Source organism: Ambystoma mexicanum, chromosome 12 (assembly GCF_040938575.1).
Source record: "Ambystoma mexicanum isolate Mex_15411 chromosome 12, UKY_AmexF1_1, whole genome shotgun sequence".
Taxonomy (NCBI): domain Eukaryota; kingdom Metazoa; phylum Chordata; class Amphibia; order Caudata; family Ambystomatidae; genus Ambystoma; species Ambystoma mexicanum.
Window position 1 is genome coordinate 376,210,525 of NC_090936.1, and position 17,519 is coordinate 376,228,043.

At 42.9% G+C, this 17,519-nt stretch overlaps 1 protein-coding gene across 3 annotated transcripts in view; it reads right to left on the reverse strand.

The window, feature by feature from the left end:
- The window catches only part of CCDC91 (coiled-coil domain containing 91), a 735,207-nt gene that overhangs the window by 387,213 nt on the left and 330,475 nt on the right, over positions 1 to 17,519 (reverse strand). For all 3 annotated transcript variants that reach the window (XR_011281774.1, XM_069628511.1, XM_069628510.1), the window contains exons 10-11: positions 7,753 to 7,951; positions 3,686 to 3,776 (exon numbers count right to left, since the gene is read on the reverse strand). Coding sequence is in view for 2 of the 3 variants with exons in the window: in XM_069628511.1 (XP_069484612.1) it covers positions 3,686 to 3,776; positions 7,753 to 7,951 (290 nt within the window). In the remaining variant the exon portion in view is untranslated. The remainder of the gene's footprint in view (positions 1 to 3,685; positions 3,777 to 7,752; positions 7,952 to 17,519) is intronic.

The window sequence follows — 17,519 nt, forward strand, 5'->3', positions numbered from 1 at the left end:
ACCCAGCCCCACAGTAAAATGGCATGCTGGCAGATCGCCTTTCAAATATTCTTTCCTTCTCATGATTTGCGAGAAGGAAGGAATATTTGAAATGCCCTCTGCAAGCATGTTATTACTGCAGGCATGGCTGCTTAGAAAGTGGAAGTATACAATTATCTCACCCGCCCAAATGGGGGCGGGGGACATATTATTTACTGCCACTTTCTAAGCACCCAGGCCCGCACTAATAACATAGCCTGCTACAGAAGGCACTCTGCATTTTCTTTCAGTCTAGTACTTAAAGGTGCCAGAAGCCCTTTAATCACAAGACTGAAAGAATATTTAATATGCCATCTGCAAGCAGACTATGTTGTTGGCCTACGGTGACCAGATGTCCCGGTTTTGCCGGGACTGTCCCGGTATTTGGTGCTCGGTCTCCCTTTCTCAAGATTATGTTCCCATTGGAAACTGCAGTGGTCTCGGTTTTTTGTAGTAGTTCTTTATAGCTTGCAGGCAGGAATGCACAATCTCGCACAGAAGAAATGCTTTATTTTACAAATTAAGATAGTGCTAGTTTGTAATAAATGTATTATAATGTGTTTCTTTGAACAGCAAAACTTAAACCCCCTTCTCCTCCAAACACTACTGAAGTGTAGTGCCTTGACAGCCACTCCTACTTTTATGTTAGTTGCCATGTTCCAGTTTTTTACTTTTTTAATTTGGTCACCCTATGGTGGCCTGATGGGCATTACAAAGACGTTCCATTACGGATCAGGGTGCACTGGAACCCTGGCTTTTAGTCTTGTGATTAAAGTGCTTGTGGCACCTTAATCACGAGACTGAAGGATTATCTAAAGGCCCTCTGCAGCACCATGCTTTTATTAGTCCGGGGCCTGGGTGCTTAGAAAGTGGGTGGAAATAATTGCCACTTTCTAAGCACGCAGGCCCCACACTAATAACAGCATGGTGCTGCAGAGGGCCTTTAGATATTCCTTCAGTCTCGTGATTAAGGTGCCACAAGCATTTAATCACGAGACTGAAAGCCAGGGTTCCAGTGAAACCTGATCCATTTTGGAAAGTCTTTGTATGTCAGATAACTGCAGTTTTAAAGCACACTGCTATCCATCTAGATGATCTGATAGAAGACTGTGACATGCCAACATTCTGGGACCAGTTTCAAAAATAGTAAGTAGCATATGATGAGATCACAGTAGATGTCACATCAATTTTACCCAATGAAATGACAAAGAAATATTCTAGGGGGTTAACAGCCGCCGATTATCACTAAATGGCCAGGCAGCAGGAAGTTGAAACAATAATACCCACTGAAAGCTATAAATCCTATGTCAGCAAGTGTCTGCTGTGGAGGAACTCGTGTGAAAAGGCAACAAGGTGATAACACTTCTGTATACCCCAAGGGAAGTGACGGCCGGAAGGGCTCCCGCAAATGCAGCCAAGGCATTAAGCCCCAGAACAAAAGTATATATACATTGCTGGTTTATTATACAACACTCCAAACTGGCAACATGGGGTAGTTGCTGCAGACATCCCTGAGGCTCATGGCCCTTATCAAATGAAAAGGCGGAAAGGCCTGGATCCTGTCCCTGATTGCAGGGCTTGTTAGCAAGTGGCTGGCAGTAATATTTCTCCTACCCGTTCCGGTGGGACAAATATTTCCAGCCACTTAAGCACATTGCTGGGTAATCAGTTGCTCTTTGTCTGTTTTGTAGACATTGGAATGTGTCTGTAGAGGACGATAACAGGAAAGAGTGAACCTTCACACTGACTCTGACAACAAAAGAAGGGTCACCAGAGAGGTAAGAAAAGCACAGCCCATCTTTTTATACTACACAAACATCATTTGTGTTGGTGCCATAGGCAGTGCCTTACAAGAATGTAACAATATTTAAAAGGCCTTTTGCAAGCAGGTTGTGTTATGGTGCTGTCACTTGTAGTCTTATATTCAGGGTGGTGCAAATACTACCCCAAAGGTGGTTGCTTCGAGTGATTTGTGTTCTCTGCAAATAAACAACCATTTTGAGGTTCTTGAAACACAAAACAAATGTGTACTAATTAGAGCTTGGAAGGTAAGTGCTAAGTTGCTGGCAAATTCTGGCTTCACTGCTTAACCAAACTGTGTGATCCTGGGCAAATCATTTGATCCAACCCAGCCACACCAGTGTGCTGGCAAGAACAGAAATGTGTATTTTTTCATCCTTCGGCAGTGTTGGTGGCCTGATGGGCATTACATTTCAAAATTTGCTGCTAACTTGCCACTCAGTACTTCAAACAATGCCTCGGAGTCACAAAATGCGGTGCCTCTGCGCCATAGGTTTAGAGTTCCGACCTCTTGGGCACCCTGATGATTATTCCGTTGGGTTTTAGGTGTCTGGGATGGCACTCCCTCTTTAGATCATTTATTTTGATCTTTTAAATCATCTCAGTTTTTGCTGTCTTGCAATAAGCCAGACCACAAATGGATGATTACATGTTAATTTGCTTGGCCCATTTGTCTCGCAGATTAAACTTTACGGCCCTAGTAACTGGTAGGTGCTGCATCAGAGCCCCAATGACCTGGGCAGACCAAGAGACTGGCATCTAGCCATTTGGTTCTGCAGAATAAGATAACTAATGTCCCCAATTTATCATAAACTCATTGTAGCTGTTGTCTTCATCTTGGGCAGTTCCTTGTGACTGTTTTATGCCAAACACTAGTTAAATGAAACTTGATAATAAAATAAAAAGGACACGTGCACAATTGCGTCTTTATTGATGTCTTGTTGAGATGTACACTGCACTATGCACCACTGACTGCTGCATGACCCAGCTGCACAGAGCTGAAAAATGTTTACAGAGCTTTTATCAGATCTATTTATGTAGTCCATTCATGCAGTGAACCTTTACATTTTACACTCGTTGCACGAATGTATTACTTCAGCGGTACATAGAAATGCTGTATTCTTGCTAATTGTATGTCTTGGGGTAAAACTAACTTCTGGTGACATTTAAAATAGGCGTAAAAAATGGCTAATCAAATAGGTTTATTTGCTAATCAAAAATCTTTTTATTAGCAAATTCTGCTAATCAATTTTTGAAAACTAATTTATGCCTTGCAGCTCGGCACCTGCAGATCATCATTCAGTTTACAGGGAGGGACATTAAACATTTTCAACTGGTCAAGAAGCCTGTACACGTCAAGAGCCTGCTTGACCACATCTTCGGCCCATCATACAACAATACATTGTCTGATTTTAGCACCACAAAATCCATGTACTAGACACTGCCTTCATGTAATATTTGCTCAGCATCAGGAGACCGGAAAGTCTGGTTTTACCCTGGTTGGGAGCATACAATCCAGATACGAGCGTCAGTGCCATAAGACCTCAAAGGGTGGGGTATACATTATTTTTAGCATAACAGAATTCTAAAGTGGGTGGGGATGCTTGGTTAACTTTGTGACAGAAGTTTATCCCACCAAGACTTCCCGTCCTTGCACATTTTCTCCTCTGGCATTTTCAAAATGGTCAGATTCATTAGTTGGACCCAATGTCCCTGCCAACCCTCAAGACACTGTCTCATGCAATCCAATACCACCATCTGCCCATTCACTATATTCATTCCCCTCTACACAGGTTTTCTCTTTGTAAAAAGCTTTTATTCTTTCCCTGCTATTAGAGTTTATTTTTCTGCCCAGATGTTTGTTTACCTCCCAGTGGGATTGGCTGCATGAGCCTGGTGAGTTGGATATTCCAGTTGTTCACTTGTTGACTTGCTTGATGCAGCTTCTTTTGTGCTTCCTAAGGACACAATGGGAAACAAAATACATATAATTGAAAATATAAAATAAGTAAAAATTACCTGATTAACATATCCCATGAATGCTGAAAGCAGATGAAGAAATTGCAACTAGTATTACTTCAATGTTAATAATATGCCAGGTGTTTTAATGATTTTATGAACTCCTGCAGCATTAACTAAACCGCAAAAACAGAGGTTGAAAAAACAAACACAGCCAAAGTTTGATCTAACGTCAAGCAAAATAAATAGTAACTATTTACTGGGTATTGGCAGCGCCTCATCGGTCACCAAACAGCCCTTCCCAGATCTTCCTGTCTCCTTTACCCATCAAAGATGATTCCCCAAACCCTTATGTACACAATACTGAATTGCTAGTTAGGTTTGTGCTTTATAGACGCCCAATATAAACATTGCATATCAAGGGAGTGTACAAAGAACAGAGACTGAGAAGAATGGCAATGAATGGCATAACAGTTTTTCCATAAAGTCAGCAAAGAGGGACACAGGGACATATGAGCAGGAAGTGTTCCTGAGTCTTTGTACTTGAATGGAGAATGATTGCCTATCATATTTTTGTTCTTTGGATGGATTAAGTAAAAGCTTCACCATCTGGTGACTCCTGACATTGTACTGAAATAGAATAGTGATAATGACAGAGCAAACTATTAAGGGAATAACCACGTCTCCAGAGGTTTTCTGAACTGTTTCCAGTATTTGATGGCCCATTGAGACATTTGTTTATTTATTCGTTTTGGCATTTGTAGAGCGTGTTAAGTCCTGAGGCATCAAGGTGCTTTGTTACAAGTAATAACTCGGTTACGCATGAAGAGAAGAACTCATCGACACTTTTAGGTGGTGCCAGGTGCATGCTTGATGAGACTGGTCAAAAATGGTTGAGGAAGAACGTCACTATGTTTCTTGGGAGAAAAGCAGAGTTTGAGCTGCTTGCGAAAGGACCAGTAGGAATGTTCAAGTTTTAAGGATGGTGGGAGATCATTCCAGCTCTTGGAGGCGATAACAGGGAAATTTGGTATTGGAGGTTTTGGAGAATGTGTAAGTGTTTTAGATACATTTCTGGGTTATAGCTAGAGTTTTGAATCGGATGCGCTCTTTGATGGGAAACCAATGTGCATTTCTTCTAGCTGGTGAGAGGTGCTCTTTTTTTAAACTGTGTTCAAGGCAGCTCTTAAGGCATTATTTTGTATGACTTGCACCTTGTTTATATTCCCAGATGAGGTGGCTGCCAAGAGGGCGTTGCAGTAATCCAGCCTGGATCCGATCAGAGCTCTTGCAATGGTGAGGCAGCTTTCTGAGGAAAGGAACGGATGACCAGCGCAGATACGTTTCATGATGTATGCTGCTGACAAGGCGATGGCGTTGACTTGCCTGGCTAATGATAGCATAGAGTCTAGATACATTCAGAGGGTTTTGAAACTGCTGGCTACTTGGATAGTGACGCCGTAAATATCAAAGGATTTGTATGCTGGGTCGAGTCTGTTTAGTAGAGTTGGAGAGGCGACAATGAGCAGCTCTGTTGTGTCATCATTGAGACAGAGCATGTGTGATGCCATCCAAGCTTGGATGGTTTGGTACACTTGTTTCAATGAGACAGAGTCGGTGGCTTAGGCGCCAGTCAAGGGTAGGAGTAGCAGCGTGTTGTCGGTATAGTTGGTATATAAGATTCCCTGGGCATCGAGTAGGTCGGAAAAGTGGCTTTGTAAAGATATTGCACAGTGCTGGTGACACGCACAAGCCTTGTGGGTGACCAGAGGTGTGGGGGTGGGGGGGTTGAGGCAGTGGCAGAGAAAACTCTCATTGTTCTGTTTGATAAGAAGGATGAGATTCAAGTGTTGGGTTTGGTAGAGAAATGTGCTGAGGTGAGAAGGCGCTGGCATAGTATTTTATGATCCACCAAATCCAAGGCAGCTGAGAGATCGAGCAGTAGGAGGAGGGCAAGTCTGCTGCCATCTTTAGATTCGTCAGATTGATTTTTCAGGTCCAAAAGGGCTGTTTCTGTCCCGTGGCATGGTTTGAACCCAGATTGTCGCAGGCCTAGAAGGTGGTTGGATTCCAGGTGTTGATGGATCTGCAGGTAGGCTGCTCTGTCCAATATGTTTAGTAGGAATGGTACCGTGGTGATGGGGCGGTAGTTGGTAGGGATGTCAGGGTCTAGTGTGGTTTTCTTTCAAGAGCGGGAGCACCCAGGCATATTTTAAATGAGCTGGCACAATGCCTGTGGCGAAGGAGACATTGATGAGGGAGGAAATGAACGGTGCAAGAGCTTCTGCGTAGTCTTTTGGGGCAGGGCAGATGTCGCATTGACATCTGGATAATTCTATAGATGGGGTGGGGTGAGGGAAAGGCAAGTTGCATAACAATCAATTTAAGATTGTGTCTTGCAATATTTCTGAATCTTGCACAAAACACCCATTGAATGTGCTCTCAGTGCTCTAAATTGGAGAACAGCGACATAGCTTTTTGTGTAAAGTAGGGGCCTTGATCATCAACAGGCAGGGCTGGCTGAAAATTGGCTAAATCAAATTCCACTAGTGGTCAATATGTATAGCCATAGACTTTTAAAGTGGAGTGACAGTGCCCTCTGTCATTGCTCGAATTTCTGGTCACACCACCTAAACTATGCTTTAAGTGATAGAAAGTCAAGGCTAGAACATATTTTAATTTGCATAGAAATGTCAGCCAATCCCTTTAGCTATGTTGGCTAACCAGTGAGGATATATTTTCCACTACCAGTGATGGGTGTATCTCTGCAATAATATGTCCACATCCAACTCTGTTTCTGATTTTATAGCAGGGGGGATATTGCCTCTTCTGTAATGGATGGTATAGTGATGTCAGCATTCATTTTGAATTCTGCTTGTGGCATTCATAGAGCCCTTTCTGTAAAGAGCCTGAACTTTATCAACTGAATAAAGGGGAACCAATCCTGAGAATACATGACTGGAGAGACGTGATCTGTCCACTATGCTCTGAAGATCATGTTTGCAGTTCTCGATATACTGAGGACAGAATCAAATCTACTGGTATTTCAACGAGCAGACTGTTTCCAAAATCTAGTCCAGAGGAGGCTAAATCCTTAGTATCTGTCATTTTATGTGAACTATACAATGTTTTTAGCAGCATTTGTTGGAAAAATCCCAAAGCTGAAAGTATATTTACCTATGACACATTTTAATTAGCAAAGCCTATTTCTTAATCGGTGTCAATGGAATTGAATAAGAGCTTCAATGCCAGACTGTGGGATGGCCCAGGAAGGAAACATGCTGGACACTTCCCAATTGCCAAGGAGGTCAATCAGGGGTGTGTGTTGGGCATGATTCTTTTAGGAGACAGTGTCAATACACTTTCAATAGAAAGTTAATTGGTTCTTTCCAGCACAACGTCAACTTCATCATCTCTGAAGGCACCATGAAAGAGTTGTATAGGGGCTTCAAATCAATTATTTCAATCATTTGTTTTGCTATTTTCTTTCACACTAAAACAAAAATTACTATTCAGCACATTTCCCCAACAGTACACAAAACCTTCTTTATAAACAAACAGGAAGAATATGATACGTTGTGACCCACTGTAATTATTCTTGACCATGCCCTAAACAGTCAGATTGTGATCCTTCATGTAGAGTCAGCAGCTAGAAGATTATTGCATCAACAGGCTATAAAGCATCCCACGGTCTAGGTTTGTCAACAAAAAAAAAGCTTGCACCAATGGCTAGAGTCTTAAGAGGATAAATGTAGTTCAGGCTGGCCGCAGCTAGTGTGGATCTTTAAGGGTCACATACATGACCACAAAGTTCACTTGGTGGTGTAGAAATAGTGTTTCATTGCCAAAATAAGAAATGTTAAGGCAGCACTACACCATGTGTGAATACAGTGGTTTCATCATTCGAGACTGACAAGATATCACAAATGCACAATGTTCTCTACCAATAAAAAAAGAGACCCACAGATGTCTTACTTCTAGGTTCTGGTGGTTCTGCTCACGGGACGCCTGAAGCACGTTCAGCTCATGGCGGGCCTGCTCCAAAGCCTGACTCTTGGCTAACATCTCCTGCTGTAGCTCATTCTTCTCCTCTTGTGTTTTCTGGATCAGCCTGTCTTGCTCTTCCTTTAAACATTTCAAGTTATTCAGCTTCTGCTCTTCCTCATCCAGGAGTCTGAAATCGACAGATGAAGTTGGTGATATGCATTTGGTCTTCCATGCAGTGAACATTACAATGACACACTACTTGCAGGGACTGTTACCTTGACTTTTAAAAACCATTGCTAGCACAAGAATTACTCTGGAATGGCAGCCATGAGCGATAGCCAAGATCCGATATAGGACTTCTATCACTGGGCTTCTTTTATAAACCCCTTTGGGTTGCAGATAATCACCTACTACAGCTGCACCTGTACCCACTTCCTATTAGGCCGTCTATGGATGGTGATGGCATGATAAAGTTCCACACAACCGGCAAAGTCATGAATGTTCTCTCCACTAACAGGTATGAATGTTTAGAATCCTTAGAACAGGAGGATTGACTGAAAAATTCTCCCATTTTATCTTCCAAAACAATTCCTCTACCCCATGAAAGTCCACGCTCCCTCCATCTGAACAGAGCATATCTTCTAAAGTTCTGGGAGCTAGCAAGCCAGAGGATGGTCATGCTATAGAATTTTCAACAGAGGTGGGTACGCCAAATGGCTTCGGCACTTTGAAGTTGTTAGTGTGGAACATTGCAGGTCATAAGGGGTGTATTAACAACCCTGATTGGCAGAACTTTATTAAAAATCATCAGATCCTAATGTTCCAAGAAACCAGGTCCACAAACCTGATTCACATAGAAGGGGTTACTCTCTAATTAGTTCCCGCTGTCAGGCTCAGTGCCAAAGGCAGGCCTTCTGGTAGACTCTCCATCTACCTATCAACCAGCATAGGTGTAACTGACATCCGTAGTATCAAGTCTGCTCCAAATTATCTTTTTATCCACCTTAAATTTAGATGGGGAAAGGAGTTAGGTTTGGTGAATTTCAATAACAATAAAGTTGGCAGTGTTATTAGCCTTACTAACCTCCCTCTGGGAGATTATGGAACACAATTTAGATGATGCAAAATCCAAGATTGGGCACATGGGGAAGATTTGATGCAGGATTGTGAAAGACCGGAGGGTGTTTCACTACTCAAGCCCCGGGGATCCCTTATTCAGGTGTCCAGGGAAGGGCCATCGCTATTGGATCCCCATCCTGGGGCGGGAGAATCACCTGGGTAGGGTGTCCTTGGGAAGTGGGGAAGAAACACCGGAAAGTGAGATATCGTAACCCCCGTTTCCTAACAATTGTTTACCCAAAACTCCTTCATTCCCTCAAACGCCCTCATTCCCCTCCTTTCTGTGTCAGCCCAACTACTGAGACAAGGAAGAGGAAGACTGAGATTAGGAAGATTAGCCCTAGTAATATGTAATGGTCCTGTCCCGGTAATGAGGCCAGGCAGGGTCAGGCACTCAGTCCTAATCACACACACCTGAAACATATTGACGGCTACCCAGAGTATAAGAGGTGGAGCATAGTCGCACAGTGAACAAATTGTAGCCCGAGAAGGCACATGAGTTGGAGGTCAAGCCGGCAAGCAAACTGTGTTGCCTAGGTACCCCGAAGGAAGCAATGAGACTCTGAGGGTCTGAGAGGTGAAAAGACTGCAGAAAGCGTGTTGAGGGAGTCGTGTCTCCAAGGATCCAGAAGGGGGTTGCTTGAGGAAGCAAACTCCAAAGAGAAAGCCTGGTACAGGTACTCCTTCCCCCAGGTGTGAGAAGGCCCGGGAGTGTCGGAGGGATAGCGGAGAAGACCCTGACCTCGACATACATCAAGCAATGTAGAGAGAAACAGCCGGTGAGTTACAAGCAGAAGGGAGCTTGGTTTGTGAAAGGCATGAGACACACGTGAAATACAATGTTGCAAAGCGTATGGCGAGAGACGCAATAATGATGAAAGCTTCTATTGTCCATTGTGAAAGAGTGTGATGAGAAACAAAGTGACGGGAAGGCCGCGTGTACGTTTACACAAGTAAAGAAACGTTTTGAGATTATAAATTACAGAGGGCTCAAAATAAGAACTGTTATATTTGTGGAATTAAAAACGGGGCCTGGGACCCATAATAATAATTAAGAAGAGGGTCTGGGACCCGTAATGAGAATGAGGGTCTGGGACCCATGAAGTGAAGATTGTGAAAGACAGTGCAGCAGGCAAGACCAAGTAAAGAGGAGCACAAACTGTATAGACGGCCTTAGCAACAGAGTGGTCCGGCAAAGGGCCAAGCAAGATACTGTGTGTTTGCAAAAGTCTGTTACTGTACTATGAAGTAAAGAGGTGCCTAGGGCACGATTGTGTGAAAACATCACTGACCGAGTGGTCCTGCACAGGTCTAGCAAATAGTGTGCGTTTTCGAAAGTTTCTGTCACGTAACGCATTGAAGGATTGTCGGACTGTTGGGAAGAGAACTACATTGTGAACCGTTTTTTGCTGAGGTCTAATCAGGCGAGCGAAGCCTGAGAAAAATGTGCTTTGAGAAATTGATACCAAAGCAGGCGAGCGAAGTCTCAGTGAACTATATGCCGATGAACGGTGTGAATTATGAGCCAGGCAAGAGAAGCCTGGAAGAACTGTGCCACATTGAATTATGTGAAATAGCGACCCAAGCTCCTAATGAACTTTTATTCCAAAAGCTTGGGAAAGGAAGTGTTATTTAACTCCATTGCCATCCTGATATCATTTGACTCACTCTTTTGTTTTAACCTAACCCTGTACACATTCTTATTGTAGAATTAAGTGAGGGCAAGATTAGGTTTGACACGGACACCTTTTATTATTTTGACAGACATACTTTTACATCCTTCAGTTTAATTTGATGGTCGAGACTACTCCCATTATAGAGATAGGGCCAGAAAGGAAGTCTCCAACCCCTGTTAAAGTTCAATAAATGTTTTCAAAACTGTTCATTTGTGTCTGTGTCTACCTTCTGAAACCATGCCTACCTCACAGGAGGAAGCGGCCCTGTGCCTATCAAAAGCCAACATGGTGGACCCAGCCCACTAGAGACAATATAATCGATTATATATTGATACCCATTATATGGTGGGCTAATTAATGCAGTTTTGAAGTACTGAATATGAATGAAAGTGATCACAATCCTCTCCTGCTCAATGGGCCTGGGACAGGGGGGGATTCACACCTTGCTAATTCTCCTACTTTCTGCAGCATTATGTTAGGTTATATGTCACTTGTATAGTGCCTACTGCCATTGGCATGGCCTCGAAGCGCTAAAGAAAATGGCACCAGGGTAGTAAGGTGGACATCCTCAAAGGAAGTATCCTTACAGAAGATGGTTAATCGCTCCTCTAGTGAAGAGATATTGATTTGTCTTAACTCTAATTCTAATTTCAAAGAGATTACAGCTGCCTCCCGTGTAATTACAAATTGGGGCAAGATCATTGGACCAACCTGTTCCAGGGGGTCCTGGTTCTCTTAATCATGTAAGGACAAGTGGCAAGCCATAATACAAGTTCTTAAATGCAGGCACCCAGACACTAGATCAATCAGAGATAGGCAGAGAGTTTAAAAATGATCTGTCCAGGAGAAGGGGGCGTAAGGGAGGTATCAACTGAAAAGTGGGACAGGCAATGTGAAGAAACAGGACAAAAGAGAATAGTAAGGCTTTTGGCTTATTATGTCAAGAGATACCAATGAATTGGAAAAAGAAGTATGGGAGCTCACAGAGATCACATCATAGTGAAGGTCTGGGTAGACACACAGGGGAAGCCTGTGGAAGCTATCAAGCACGACCTTTGCTGTTGGCATCCTTTAAACCGTTAAAGTAACATGCGGTAGCACAAAAACAACGGTTATATAGGAAGGTAGTTATTCAAAGGTATTCATGGGTACGTAACTGAATCATTGAGCGCTCAGACTCAAAAACAAGGAGGGCCACCCGGCTCAGCGTATCTCACCCTGGGGAAGAACACCCTGACCCTAGCGGGGGTGCCTGTCCCTGGGTGGCGCATGGTGTATCGCCTATCTAAAGGTTATAGAGGAGAGGACTGTCCCTAACCTTCTATACTAATGGCTGTGTCTGGTGGCAGACAAAGTATGCAAAAAATAACAAATATTTGTGGTGTAATCCAAATGGTATTGCAGTAATCAACAGAAGAGTGGATTGGATTCTGTAGCTGCTGGATCTAAATTTGAGACAACCTGGGAAACAGGTCAACTAATTGTATTCCATCTGGAGTGTACAACTTTAATCGAGCCCTTGGGTCACAGAAGTTGGAATGCAAGAAAGTTTACTTGGAGAACCCACTTACAAACAAACAAGTAAAAAAAACAGCTGGAAGAGCTGGTGGGCTAAAAGGTGGCTCTTATAAAAAACACCTCACTCAGTGAATGTGAGTGTGCAAACAAAGCATAGTATTCAAAAAATGTCTCTCTGATGAGGGAGAGATCAAAGGTTGGTCATGAGAGCCCTCACAGTGGTCATGAGGGCTCTCATGACCAACCTTTGATCTCTCCCTCATCATCAGAGAGACATTTTTTGAAGTCTAAGATTGCGCAGTTCTTTGCAGATAAAAGGGAAGATGAAAAGGTTGTTAGATCCCAAGTCAGATCATATCTCCCTATCTTACTTTTGTGACAAACCAACAGCGCAGGACTCTGCTTACTAGAGCTAGGGTAAATTATCTGTCACTGGCAGTATGTACACATAGATGGAAGGCAGGAGCTAGTCACTGTTGTGTCTGTGCCACAGTAGAGAGTTTGGCACATTTTATTGTCTTCTGCACCATTTACGCTGATACAAGGAAGAGCTTGTTGATGATCATCTGAAGAGAAAGTGGGATAAGGCATTCTAGATCTGCTCTCACCTTCCTACTGTTGTGCTCGGAGGCGGGAATTGCTTTTGCCCTGAGCACTTATCTAAGCAGGGCATGGAAAAGAAGAATTAAATTAATAGCACTCTAGCCTACATTTTGCTGTATAATCTATAGGCGGGTTCCAGCAGAGCTTCTGTAAATGCTAACAAGTCAAAAGTTTGCCACATGAGGTGATGTTACCTGCATGTACTAAAAATGTTTTTTGTATCTTTGGATTCCATTACTTTCCACCAGTGCACACAAATGTAGGCTATTTGCACTGTATGCACTTTATACTAGTACTAGTAATGACAAGCTACATTTTACACTTGACTGTTAATTCTACTTGCCAGTTTTACTGAATTCTTAATTGTATTGTTGGTTGCTAATCATATTCTATGCACTTTGCAATCATGCACAGCCAATTCAATGTGTAGCTATGGCACCTGGCAACGTTTTTTTGTTTTTGTTTTTTTTGTTTACACAATCTTGAATAGTTGAGATTTATAACCATCAACCTGTTTTACTTTCCCTTTGGATCATGTGTAGGAGATTGTTTCACTATTTCATTGCAAACCTTTTATGGTGGAAAATACTGAAATAAAGATTGACAAACTGTAGAGGAGCAGGTGGATGCCTCTTCTCTAGTCACTGCTCTCTCACCACCGTCCTATTGGAGTAGCAGATTAAGAGCTACAATTGGAAACCCATGCACGAGTTTGTGATATGTCCATACTGCGTCGATTATATGAAAGACGATATGCGCTCAGACAGCCATTCAGAAGATACCCTCATGCTGAGACAGTGGAAGGATGTTGAGTTTATTGCCCTTTGGAACGTGCATATGTTATGGATGGGATTACACCAGAATTATTCCGAGTAAAAATAACCGGACAAACTCAAGAAGATAGCAAGTTACTGTTTTATTAACAATTATCTAAAACAGGGAGGTTACAACAAACATGAACGGACGTACGCTCAGTCTCTCAAAGATCGCTACAAAAAATAAAGTTCTTGTACTTAATTAAGCGTCAGTGTGACATCATACTATGTGGCAATAGTGAAAAACCTATCAAGGGACGGGATTGGTAAGGGAAACATCTAGATATACAATCATACAGGAGCTAGGATTATTATTGGTTATCCTTTATCAGGTGGACAACTTATGCCTACCTCTTCAAACATGCCATTTGAGAAAACAGTTACATCGTTTCTCATTGGTCTCCTAAGCTACAAGTCCCTTTGTTATATGGACTAATACAATTGATTGGCACACTTGTACCGTGTCTGGAACCTTCAGTTCATTTAGCAGCACGTAAGCCAAAACCCAGGTGCAGGGAGATAGGACATGAAGCTACCTTACCACCCAATTTGCCCAGCATCTCTCATCACCCATGCCTTCTGCCATGAAATGGTCTTTGTAACTGGCCTTTCAGAGTATTCTTGTCTTGGGAATGCATGGGAGTGAAGGCACTTGCTATTGTGTCTGGAACTCCCAGGTTCATGCTCTATACCCATCTTTGGGCTCACATGACAAGAGACCATTATTTGGTCCAATCTGAAGTTTATAAATGCTCTAAATAAATGAAAATGTGGCATCCTTTGTGTTCTTCATCCTCCGCACACTCCTCCTTCAGAGTAGATGGCTGACCTTGATTTCTACGATCTTGACTTCAGGCCAGACAGCCTCGCCACATAGCTACACTAGCCTGCTATTCTGCTGTTGCATAGCTTTCCATTCTCCCTTCATGGTTTCTGGTTTATTTATTTCATGATACCAATGTTCAGTTTCTGTACAATGGCGGCTTCGCCTGCATTATATTCGCTACTCATAGCTAGCCTATACAATGACTTGATCTACCTTGCGTTTCAGCGTCTGTACATTTATTGAACTTCTGTTTTCTGCAGCACTTTGTGAATGTGTAATCGTCTTTTCCACGTTGATAGTTCTCGATTCTTTACATCATCATTTGTCCTCTAGGATCCGTACATTGTCTTAAATCAGTATCTCGGATCGTCGTGCACACTTTCTTATGACATCAGTTAATTTTCTTTACTCTTTCTCATACTAATTCAGGCAGTTGCTCCTGGAGGTTGTCATCACTTTGAGGGTACATTCGATAGGGTTGTCTCAATGGGTATCTCCTTCCAAATACTTACTGTCGTATTGGCACGATAGCTGTGTCAGGCATGGCACAGTCTCATGTCTCCAATACAAATGAGGTAGAGGGGTGGGATCTCCTGCTCCTCTACAATCCCCCCTCTGGTTGAGTCCTCAACCACCTCCTCAAGTTTTTATGATTCTTTGTATCTCCTCTTAAAGGACTGTCTCTTAGGTGTCCATATCTTTGTCACCCCCCTCAGGGTGTCTGCTGTTTTAATGTGTTCATCCACAAAGCAGGCCGTGTAATTGCATTGTCCATTCGTGGTATTGAAGACCCAACGTCCCACGTAATTTGTATGATCCTTTGGATACCAGAATTGTGTTCCTTCAGGTGCCACAATACTTGCTTTTATGTAGTCTCTGATGGCCTCCTCATTCAGCACTTTGTCTTCTGGTTCATCTTTTATGTCAATTATGATCTTCATTCCCACTGCTTTCTTTGCCATTTTCTTACATTGTCCAATTATTATCCTTATCACACAGAATCCAAACATTAATATCACCAGTATTGCTCAATGGGATTTGAATAGGTTTGCCATCCAATAAGGAATCCATGAAAACAGGAGCGAGAACCAACTGTCATCTCCAACAGCCTCTGTCTCATCCACCATTTGTACGTGTAGATCTGTCAACATCGATATGGCCTCTGTCAAAGTCCTGTTCTTGCCATCATGAGATGATATAAATGTACAACACGATGGCCCGATCTTGGGGCAAACACTTCCTTCCATTGCTGTGATCATTTCAAGGACATATCTATTCTGGAAGGTCATCAACCTTATGGCCCTCATCTCTTCTTTTATGGCGTTAAATCCTTTTATAGTGGCATTGATTGTTTGTAGTAGCTCCACCCTGGTGGTCTGTAGCCTTTTGGCATTCACCACCGTTTGGATTTTAGGCATGAACATGGATGTGAACATCACTGCACTCCGGCTGAACAATTTGTGCTTGTTGGGAATGTCTTCATAAGCTGTTATTGATTTTTGTGAGAAATAATTCCCTCTCTTCCTCTGCCGAAGTTCTAGTGACCTCCTTTTTCTCAGGTGATCGTCAACCTTTGGAAATTTGTCGATCTTCAGGTTACTCTGTGGAATCACCAATGATGGAACATGTATATGTACCAAAAAACACACACCACCCCAATTCCTGGGCAGTTTCATATATGCTTTAGATCCGCATGCCCAATATCGATACATTAAAACAGCCGCCCCTCTCCTCATTACTGGAACGTCAATGATGTTCTTGCACCCCTTATGTTCAACATGATATTTCCCTTGTTTCGAAAGCACATTGTCGCATTAACCAGTGGTACTACAGCCACTGGCCTTCCTAATCTTCCACCCATGTCAGCAGTTTACAGTACTTGGCCCATGACTTTAGGCACTCATCATTCACCTTCTGTACTCCTTGCACTGCTTCCTTCCTCGGCAGATGAGCTGCACACTCCATCTTCCCATCCCTTGGTCGTACAAACTCGCCCATAGATTAGCAGTTGACTGTTCCCAGCATCCAGGCATTCCAGTATTTTCTGTCATGTTAGAAAAATTCATCTTCTTTATTTCTTCAACATTCACCTTGTCTTGTCTTGCAGCATGATACAGAGGCATCCCGTCTGTCCATCCAGGCTCCTTTTCTATTTGTGTTGTCTCGATATAATCATCCTGGTATGGAAATTACTGTCTTGATCTCCATCGCAAGGTTGCCCAGCTCCCTTGAAACTGTCCTCTTGTAGTACATACTGCTAGATGGCTGAGGCACTTCGCATCTTGCGCCAACATCTCTTTGGAAACAAAGGTTCTTACAGTTGCCATGGCATAGGGGATGGGAGAGCAGACATAGCAATTCTCATCAGGTGCTCTCTCCCCCAGCTTTTTCATGTGCTGGTACCACATTTTCCCCAGGTGAGCTGAACTATCAAGATAGGCATTTATCCCCTGTTCATCTTCCTCAGCATGCCCCTTATGTCGCCTGACATGCCCCTCAGCATCCCCCTTAGGTCTCCTGACATGCCCATAGAGATTAAAAACATTATTTGTGCTCATGCTAGGAAAAATCATAAGAGTTGTTTTTTCAATGTATGTTTTTAACCCTCGGAATTCCCTGCAAGTCTATGCACTTCCTGATGCAAGTTTAAGGAGTGTCCAATGAATTCCAGTCCAAAAGAAATATGTGCTAACCACACACTGTTTTATCGTCGTCCTTCTTGGTCATCGATCACGTCTGCACAAACGGAAATTAGTCTTCTTGTCTTGCTTCTTGGTCAACAGGCGCTGGAGGGAGGGTCTCGCCTTTGTAGATTTTTGCGTCTCCTAAATGCAACCAAGCTCTTCTTTGCGATATCTTATCTGCAGTAGGGGACACTTCCTCAACATAAAAGGAACCATTAAACCTAGGTTTGTGCCATCTGCAGGGGAAATTCTTGATACAGATTTGGTTGCCAACATATAACTTTAGAGGTGGCAATAGTTTACTTGGATTGGTTACTGGACTGTCCTCTTCCGTGTTCCTTGACCTCCTCCCTCTGATGCTTGATTTGATCTGCAATGAAAGAAACACTGGTAGTCATACATGTCAACTAATCGTGCATTTCATCACCTAGAGTCTGTGCTACACTCTGGGCATCAGTCCTGACTCTAGATGGGGACGTAAGAGGTGTCCTCATGCGATGCCCTGTCACCAACA